General features: G+C 43.2%; 1 protein-coding gene across 2 annotated transcripts; it reads right to left on the bottom strand.

Moving 5' to 3' along the window:
* Positions 1-3,805: 3,805 nt before the first annotated feature.
* Positions 3,806-8,990, bottom strand: LOC133895621 (putative potassium transporter 12). 2 transcript variants are annotated; one of them, XM_062336071.1, is made up of 9 exons: positions 8,150-8,990; positions 7,522-7,747; positions 6,844-7,089; positions 6,715-6,765; positions 6,162-6,422; positions 6,030-6,082; positions 5,836-5,950; positions 5,417-5,671; positions 3,806-5,063 (listed from the first exon to the last, which is right to left on the bottom strand). In XM_062336071.1, exons 1-9 carry the CDS (start codon positions 8,273-8,275, stop codon positions 4,033-4,035), a joined length of 2,364 nt encoding a protein of 787 aa, XP_062192055.1. In that variant the 5' UTR covers positions 8,276-8,990; the 3' UTR covers positions 3,806-4,032. The 2 variants fall into 2 exon arrangements, with proteins under 2 accessions (XP_062192055.1, XP_062192056.1); XM_062336072.1 differs by lacking the exon at positions 8,150-8,990 and having other exon boundaries at positions 6,844-6,960; positions 7,046-7,089; positions 7,522-7,616.
* Between the last annotated feature and the right edge of the window lie 955 nt (positions 8,991-9,945).

The following is a 9,945-nucleotide window of genomic DNA, read 5'->3' as shown; positions in this document are numbered from 1 at the left end:
TGGAGGCTGCCATTTCGTTTTTCCTTCGGAGATGATCGAGTTCAGATCTTGAGTACTCTTCCATCTTGTTAAGCAGCTCTTGCACGCTTCCGAGTCTTTTTCTTGTGAGCTTTCCTGCTAATAGCCCTCCTCTGATGCCCTGTATTGCCGCATCGATGATTGTATCTTCGCTCAGCCCCTTCGCTTGACAATGTATGTGCATGAAGCGGCGCATGTTGCTCTGTAAGGTTTCTGTTGGTTGCTGTTTCAGTGCGAAGAGGTCGATTGCGGTAATTTTGTCTGCTCGATTTCCCTGGAAATTGCTGTACAGTGCACTACGCAATTGCTCCCATGAATATATGGATCCCGGTGGCAACGCGGAGTACCAGGATCTTGCTATCCCTTTTATGGCCAATACAAAGGCTTTCGCCAATGTTGTACCATCTCCTCCGGCAGACTCCACAGCCGCTTCGAAGCTCATTACAAATTCCCTTGGGTCTGACTCTCCGTCAAACATAACCACTCTGGGCATCTTGAACCCTGATGGCCATGGTTGATTTTGCAGATCCATGGCCAATGGGGACTCTGGGTCTCCCGTGGACGACCTCCGCCGAAGGTCCTGCGAAGTTCGTGCCATGTCTCCCGACGGCGTCACCTGGCTAGACATGCCTTCCGCTTGGTGCAGCATATCAATTTCCTCTTTGATTTTTTCCAATGTTTTCCTAGCTTCATTTGCCCGGTTGTGGTATTCTGCGGCTTTTCGACTTGCTGTCAGGCCATCTAACATGCGCTTCTTCTGTGCTATCTGCCTTTCTAATTCTTCGGCTTCTTGCCTGGCTGTTCTCTCTTTATTTGTTTCATCCTCGTTTTCATACTTTGCGAAGTCATCAAGGTCTTCCCATTCTTCATTTCGCGCCCTTTCGCCTTCTCTTGCCGGAGGCTCGAAGTGTGCACGATCTATTGGTTCCATGACCCGCATCGGCTCCGCATTAGCCCGGACTGCTTTGCCGTGGCGGCCATCACTGGGTACTTGTGGCGCTACCTCAACTCCGCAACATTGCTCTCGTCTGCCCGAAGCTCCACCAGCCGAAGCATTACTTGATCCTGGCATGGCCGAAGGGGGTATTTCGGCCGAAGGTCCAGCTGCGGCTGGAGGTTTCGACAATGCTTCCACTGTTCCAACTGGCTTCGATTTCTTCTTGGGTGGCATGTTGTCAAAATGTTCGATTCCCACAGACGGCGCCAACTGTTAGGACCGAAATCCCAGACAAGGTGGGCCTTCGATTACGGGGATATCGAAGGGCCCTCAGAGCGACACGTGTTAGAGGTAGAACAGTCTCCTCTTCCTCTCCCGGGTATAGTGTGGCCCTATTTATAGCCCGTACCTGGCCACCACAGGTGCGGTTTACAAATCCTACCCCCTCACCTGCTACATTCTCGAAATATCCGGAGGTATTATGGTACAAGTGAGCATAATTATATAATTACAACCCTACCCCGAACGACCGAAAATGGGCCCATAGTCCTGCAGAGATCTTTACCTCTGAAGATGTACCGAAGCCTTCTCCCCTCGGATGTCCGCTAGATGGCCTTCGTCCCTCGAGCGAAGGTCGGCTCGTATCTTTGCCCCATCGGTCAAAGATCGCCCTCGACTTCGCCGGTACAGGAGATCGAAGATGCGGGCGCACCTATACCCTTCGACCGATGGCGTTTCATGATCTTCGCCGCTTGTAGATGAAGTCCCTGAAACAGCTGCAATGGCAAGCATGCGATATGTCTAGTAGACTTCGAGGTAACCTCCCAAGAGGGGGGGCGGGAGATCATCCCCAACACCGCCATCGGGTCATCGGGTATGGATTTGACTCCTCGAGCCATGAATATGAATCTATCTGTTCGGCTGCCCTGGCTGTTGGTCGAGTTGTCATTGCCGCTATCCTGATCCTTGTCCTCACTATCGGTGTCTATGCACTGGAGAACGTTAGGCTCATTGGGATCCCAGTCGAGATGTCCCACCTCACGGTATGTGTCCAATGGGCTAGACTCGAAAATACCAGTGTGGATCAGTCCACCTTGATCGTCCCAGCGAAAGACCATAGTTTTGAAGAGGATATCAGATCCGGCCGGAGGAGATGAGTAGATGGCTTCTGCTAACTCGAAGTGGTTGTAGAAACGGTTATTAGATAAACTAGTGCGGATGTGAACTCGAGACATGACTAATCCTGAAAAGCAGAAGAAGTCCCTTACCTGACGTGCCAACTTATGTCCGTGATTGACTTGTGAAAGAATCGAATAGCACAAGAGAGGGGTGAATTAGGCTCTAATTAAAAATACTTCTACCAAAAACTAAAATAAGTAGCAATCTTATCATAGATGAATTATAATGCAACTACGTGAACAAGCTAGAGAAAGGCAACAAAACAAGCAAGCAAAGACTCTAAGAAAATTGCGGAATTAAAGCTTACAAGAATGTAAAAGTAAATACGGGAAAGTAGAAAGATGGACAAGAGGACACCGATTTTTTCTTGAAGGCTCCTCCGTTGTGGGTAAACGGGAAACCCGACTCTACGAACCCGAGGAAAGGCTGCACAGCTTCCGTAGGGGCGTTAAGACCGGAGCTTTTTGTAGTGTTAGCAGGAATGCAAGTGAATGAATCCAATCCCATCCCCTTTAAAATCGGCGAGGTAATACCTTATTGAAGTAGGGCACGCTACGGTAGCACAGGACTGACGGGGTGGGGGCTTGCTGTCTACTTGGCGAGCCTTCACTGCCCCCTTCTGTAACTTTCCTTCTTTCATCCGTACCGATTTTTTCTTGAAGTATCGAGGAGTTGGCACTCCCACTAGTTCTCATTGGAGCATCCACTAAGGATATTACTCCCCCTTGAGTCACCAAGACTAAAGTACTCCCTCATAATTGCCACTTCTTCATCTTCGGATTGGCAGGCATCAAACCAAGTACATCGCACTCCCCAAGGCTCCCATAAGAACTCCAAGAGCTCATCAAGACAACTCGAATCACCTAAGATCAGTAGGTGTTGCCAACCAACAAGAGTAGCAAGGCAATAGTTTTGCTTGACCAAGATCAAGCCTAAACTACAGATAGATGCACACTTGCTACTCTCAAAGCACTAATGATGTTCTTAATCATCCAGTTAGGGACTTTGCAAATCACTTAAGTGCACTCTCTTGCTTCTTCATGACACACATATATTCTCAAGCCAGCAGAAGTTATTGGTTATGAAGCTTGTTATGTTACCTTAACTCTTGCAGGACTGTGCTGTTTCTTTGTTATTGTGATATAATTGGCAAAAATAAAAAATTAGATAATATACATGAGCGTAATTGCTAAAATAGACAACATGTTGTCGTATTTACAATTTTAGCATTCGTATTCAGCACATTATTTACCGAAAATAAAATTTCGGTACACCATACGCCGAAAAACCGCGGACCCAGTCATATTTGGCACACCGTGTGCCGAATATGGGCTATAGTGTCATATTCGCCACACGGTGTGCCAAATATAGGTTTTTCGGCGTACGGTGTATCGAAAATCCATTTTCGATAAATGATGCGCTGAATACGGATGCTAAAATTATGTTGTCTAATTTTGGATTTTTGCCGATATAATTGCATTTATGGACCAGCAACATATGAGTCTGTTGGGCCATAACTGTGTTCTCTTGGATATCTTTGTTTCTGCAATGAAGTTGGTTTGCATAACATCTGGAACTTGACACACCATGAAACTGTGCCAGGTAAGATCTGAAGCAAAACATAAGCATTTACATTTTTTTAAGCCTGACAGTATGCAATGGTTGACACTCTGTCAGGCAAAAACCTTTTGCCGTACTCAGAACAAATGGCGTTTGGATTGCAAAGCTCATGAAGAATGTACCACCGGCAATATCAATAATTTCTGATAAGGCGCGGAAAACTGACTAATGACACTTAACTCTAGGATTGATCATGTACAATGTTCATTTGACCTACACGGCACAGTAGGTCGTACGGCTCACTTCGAACCATAACACAAAAACAAACAAAAAATTGTTCATATATAATATATCTGGCCTACATTCAGAAGGCTTTCATGGGGAACATTGAATATCACACTGTTCTCCCTGCAGAGCTTCCTAAGGAAGGCATACACATAATCCACAGCAATCTTCTTGATGACCCCTGCATCCCTGCGCGCCTGCACAACCGTGTTCCCAAGGATGTGCACGATGCCGGCATCCTTGCACCGGTTCAGGAACTCCAGTTCGTTGCCGAACATCTGGCTCGAGTACCTTGTCAGGCTGTTCCCCGTGAGAGGTGACTTGGCCGGCACAATGGAGTCCTGTGATGAGTAGCTCAGGTCACCAGTGGAGCACATCGTGTTGCTCCCAGCCTTCTCACTCAGCAGCAGTGCTCTGGTAGATCTCGGCTCTGTCATGGTGAAATCCTCAGAGTCAGAATAGCCATCCATCATGCTCTCCAGTTTGACGAAGATCAAGAGCCTGTCAAGGAGCATCTTCTCAAAGTCGTCATCTTTCTTGTGGATGTCCTTGTATCCATACCTAGCGACACAGCGAAACATGTGGTAGTTCTTTGGTCCAATCCTCTTCATGATGAACCGTTCTTCTATTGGGACTGTATATACTGGGAGGTACTTGACACACACAAAGATGACAACCGAGTGGATGGCAGGGAGGTTAGTGATGAAATGGGAGAAGATGTGAGGGACGCCACTTGCCAGCTCGGTGTACACAAAGCCTATCCCAGGGACCCTGACAAGGCCAAGGCTCGGCCCTAGTCCCAGAATCCAGGCCACAGAGACCTTGCTGTGCATCTCAAATTCATAACGCTTCACGGTACAGAAATGCCACACATACATGATGATGAAGAAGGTTATCGCAATGACAAGTGGGACCCAACCACCTTCATCCACCTTATTAATGCAGGCTGAGAAGTATGGGAGCTCAACAGTCAATGAGAGCATGATGAAGATGACAACAAGGATCCAGTGGCTCTTCCATACCAACAGCATTACTGGGACCATGAGGAATGTTGTTACTAGCATAACAATCACCACTGCAGTGCCTGCTCAGACAATATTGCATGCAAATAAGTATGGTGTCATGTATGGAATGCAGAGTGCATCCTGAAGATTAAATTAAGGTTGTCTTTAGAATCTTAATCAACAATTTTGGTGTGTCACTAAACACATTCAGTCTTCTGTTCTGGTATAATAATGTTCATTAGATGATGCTGGCTCTGTTTTTAGCATTGAAATGAACTGCAGGGTATTGCTAGCCACCTTCTATTTAGCACTAATGTGTAAATTCATAGGTATTTAATGTTAAGTGCCGAAAGCACGACAGGCCCAAATTGACTTCTCCTTGTTCAGTTACATGTTCAAAGATGCTAGGAAATCATAAAAATGTAAAGCTCACCATATGCATTTCCAATCTGGCTTTGGTTCTTGAATCCAGCAGTTACAGCAATGCAAAGAATCATAAGTACCCAATTGATGTCAGGGATGTAAATCTGCCCCAGAAATTTCTTTGAGGTATGGACAACATTGACGCGGGGGAAACATCCCAGTGAAAGAGCCTGCTTTATTATTGAGTAGGTGGCGGATATAGTGGCTTGACTTGCAACTATTGCCGCAAGAGTCGCTATGATGAAGGCTGGCCAGTATATGGCATCTGCAGTGATCAAACATCTCAACTTGAGTACAACGAAGTGCACACAGCACTAACAAACAGTAACAGTAGTGGGATAAGCACTATGCCAATTTGCACACAGTAGACATGATATGGTAGCATGATCTCAGATGCGGGATCAAATTTGTTAAATAGTTCGGAAGGACCTGGAATGGAGCGATAGAAGGCGTCAACTACATGGTCCTTGTTGCAGATAATGTAAGCAGCCTGCCCAGTGTACGCCAGTAGAAGGCAAGGGAACACCACTAAGGTGAATGCAATCTGGACATATACATGATTAATTGAGTGAGGCAATATATATATATCATGATTCATGTTTTTTTTGGTTGAAACCACTCACCTGAATAGCCAATACAGGGAAGTGACATAGATCAGCATACAATGCTTCAGTCCCTGAATAGAGAAGGCATATATAGGTAACTCTGTTTCATCTTACAATTGATGCAAAAGATACAGTTAAATTGCTAATGACCTGTGATGCTAAGCATGATCCCTCCAAGAGATGTCCAAATCTCAGCCTTCCCTCGTCTGAAATACCGGAATATATAGACTGGATTATATGCTTTTAGAACAGAACTATTGTACTTGTGTATGTTCACTGCCCCAACGCTCCCAATTAAAATAAACCAGAGGAGCACTATAGGTGCAAAGAGCCATCCAACTTTATCTGTCCCATAGTGTTGCATGCAGAATACGCCAATTAATATGACCACTGCGATGATTACAACCACATCTGCCAGATATGGAAGAAACAAATATCAAATGATATTACAACAAGCAGCATAGGTAAAAAAATGGTATGCTCCTCACTAGATCAAGTATTATGAACAGTGCAGCCCAACTACTCAAGATCAGAATGTTTGCATATGTAGTTATGATATGTGACCGACTGATTTGTTTCCAGGATGGTGGTCAATCTCACGTTCACGCTTACTAGCTCCACCATGCTATTGCTAAATCGACTTTAACAACTGGCCAGAGTTGAGAACAAACATAGATATAACCATACAGAGAAGAAGAATTACCTGTGCTCATCTTCTGATTCTGAACTCTTATTCCACCTGATGCAGAAAGAACTACATAACACAAAAAAAACAATACAAGTTAGATCCCAGTTACATTGGATTTACTCAAAAAATTATGATTCCGATTACCTGATATAGCAGGAGTAAGGATCCCATCTCCAATGGCAGTACATGTACCAATGAGAACGAGAATAAGAAGACAGTTCTTTTTATATGCATGTCCCTCTAGCCATCTCTTCACTTTCGCTGCAAGTGAATTCTCCTCATAAGTCTGCCGACTATATGTTGTTAGTTCTTCATCTGTCTTATGTTGGTTGGGTATAGTGCTGACCTTTGCGTGCCGGCAAAGTAGAGAATAAAGAGCAAATGTGCCACCTGTGAATAAAGAGAAACAAATTTTTATCTGAGAATCTGTGGAAACAAACTATACCAATTGAAGGAGACATATTTCTTGTCTGAGCACAAAGTAAAATGAAACTCAGGGTTTCACCCTCTACAAATTTCATGATCAGTAGGATGTTGTCTAGCAATCACTCTGGCATCTCATATTTAGATCCTATTGATACAAATCCATCACTAGAACAATGGTTTGTTCTGAGATTCTGCAACATTATCTAAAAAAATGAGATTCTGCCAACCAAATCAAATACTAAAATTGCCAAATCTTTGCGAGCTATTTGCTCATACTTTTGCAAACGTGTAAAGGCAAACTCATTTTGACAATTTCACTCATATTTCTTTCAATCACCAAACATATCATAAAAATAAGCACAATAGAGTAAACTTTTCAAGAATGTGATGTCTCACCTTGACCATTATCATTAGCTCGCAAGACAACAAAAACATACTTCATCAGAGGAATGAGAGTGAGTGTGTAAATGATCAAGGATAGAGCTCCAATAACATCCTCATCATCGTCAACCCCACGCGGAAAGATATTGTAGAAGACATACAATGGTGATGTACCTAGGTCACCAAAGACTACACCGAGGCTCTGAAATGCAAGCCGCAGTAACAAAACTGACGAAAATTTCTGCACGAATAAAAACAAGATTCAAATTAGATCCTACTCGAGCTAGGAACATGATAGTGAAAGTCTAAAAAGGACACATGGGTCACATAACTTTTTACAAAAATGATAGCTATGCCGGTACTGTAAGGTAAAAGAACAGAACAGTTCTAAAAATCTGAATATGGTTCCTGCAATTGGAAACCAACAGTAACAGCACATCCAATATGTGGTTCCCAATCCTTGAGCGACTCATAATTCCACATCAAGGAGCAACTCATGTTTTTTTCAAATGAACACAAAGGATCATTGAAGCAGGAAACCATGATACCAACTCAGGACAAGCATACTATTGTAACCCCCCCCCCCCCCCAAAAAAAAGCAAATCCGAAAGAAAAAGTTTACATGCAAGGATCAAGACCAGACCTTTTCTCTGTACATGTTCTTCAGTTGACTGGCCTCCTCATCCATGGGCTGATCAAGGTTCTGATGCAGCTCCCACATGCTCCCCCGGTTCGTCGTCTCGCTATCCGACATCGACGCCATTAGCATCTCCTTCAACCTTCAGGTCACAGTCCCACCTCAAAACTTCACACTTGGGAGCTCCTCAAGGGACGAATGTGATTTCCCCTTTGCATCAACCAAAAATGGAAGCTCGTAACTTCCCTAATCGAGCACCAGAAATTAAGCTACCAAAACCAGGATCAGGGATAACTATTTGACCCTCTCACTACATTTCCACCTCAAATCCACGTATCTACGACCAAGACCGACCGTCGCCTTGGTCTACGCAACCAGCAAATCTTTGAAGAACAATCAAGAACACGAGCAAGGATAATCCAAATCGGAATGCCACTTAAAATCTTCACAGCAAACTTGCAGCCAAGATCGAACTCTTCCCCTTTGATTTCGGCAAGAACCAGAATGGAAGCTTTGGTCCAATAGCCAAGAACCAAGAACCGAATCAGAGCGAGAATACCCAAATCAGAGCAAGAAACCTCGTATTTGGGATTATCTAGCTACCAATCTTCACTCCAATAAACCTCAACAATTTCACACAGAGAGATGAACCTAGTCGGATTCCCAAAACCAAGAAAACCCCAATCTTTTCACCCGCCCAAAACCTCGGCAAGATCGAGTTTTGATGCCACAGTTGCCAGGTGGGCCGGCCTCCAATAAGCAAAAACACAGCAACCCAGAAGGCAGAAAGCCTGAACTGAGGAGAAGTGATTTATTTTGGCGGTGGTGGGGGGGAGTCTGCCCTATGCAAGGCCATAAAAGAAGGAGGCGGAGGAAGAGCTCATGGCCGGATGACGATTTTTTTATTTTTTAAATAAAAAACAAATATATAGGTTTGTTTTAAAATTTTACAAAACTATATTCACGTGGCTTGTTGGAAAGTCGACGTACCTAAATTTTGAAAGACCGCTAATAACCCTGTTGTCTGTTAGAAGAGTGATATATCCACCGGATAATAGATTTGCCTATAAAAGAACTACATTCGGCCTCCCTACGCTACTGTGCTCATTTATTGTTTTCTCACTAGCGCACAAAGAGAGGGAGAGACACATGGGAGAGGAGGGTAGGGAAGCTATGCTGAAATCCAAAAATGTTAGAGTTAAATATTTTAACATTAATATTTTTAAAAAAACTAATTATGTTAGCTATCAGATTTAGTTATGAAAATAGATTAGATATTAAATCTAGAATTTAGTGATATTAAGCCTAGATTTTCACGAATAATTATAACTATTGGATGTAGGTTTTTTTATGGATAGTGATATTGTTATTAGATATAAATTTTTAAAGTAATGTAGAGTAAATGTTGGATCTAACTTTTTTAGATAGTTGTAACAATTAGATTAAGTTTTTCAAGATAGTTGTACTGTTATTAGATATAGATTTTTAGAGTAACATTGAGTAACTATTAGATCTAGATATTTTAGGGATAGTTGTATTATTATTAGATCTAGGTTATTAGAGTAACGATTAGATTTAGGTTTTTAAGTAACATTGGCTGATTGTTTTATTATGTTATTATAAGCCTAAATAATAGTATAGTTTTTTTTTATCGTGGGTAGATATGACTGCCGACCACTGGAGTTGCTTGACCCATGCATGGATGACACACACCACTCTTACCTGACCACCGTTAAGGTGACTGAGCTCCCGATACTCTGACCAAGAGTTCTGGATGAGTTCATGAGGTTGAACAAGCGTTG

Source organism: Phragmites australis, chromosome 16 (assembly GCF_958298935.1).
Source record: "Phragmites australis chromosome 16, lpPhrAust1.1, whole genome shotgun sequence".
NCBI classification, from domain to species: Eukaryota; Viridiplantae; Streptophyta; class Magnoliopsida; order Poales; family Poaceae; genus Phragmites; species Phragmites australis.
Note: the sequence above shows the minus strand (reverse complement) of the source record. Positions and strands in the feature narration are given on the sequence as shown.

What these genes read in the sequence shown, in the direction of transcription:
- LOC133895621 (XM_062336071.1), bottom strand. Translation starts at nt 8,275, where the DNA reads ATGCTAATGGCGTCGATGTCGGATAGCGAGACGACGAACCGGGGGAGC. An exon ending in AGAACATGTACAGAGAAAAG is followed by an intron (nt 7,748 to 8,149) that starts GTCTGGTCTTGA and finishes TTATTCGTGCAG; the next exon opens with AAATTTTCGTCAGTTTTGTT. An exon ending in CTTCTATCGCTCCATTCCAG is followed by an intron (nt 5,672 to 5,835) that starts GTCCTTCCGAAC and finishes TGATCACTGCAG; the next exon opens with ATGCCATATACTGGCCAGCC.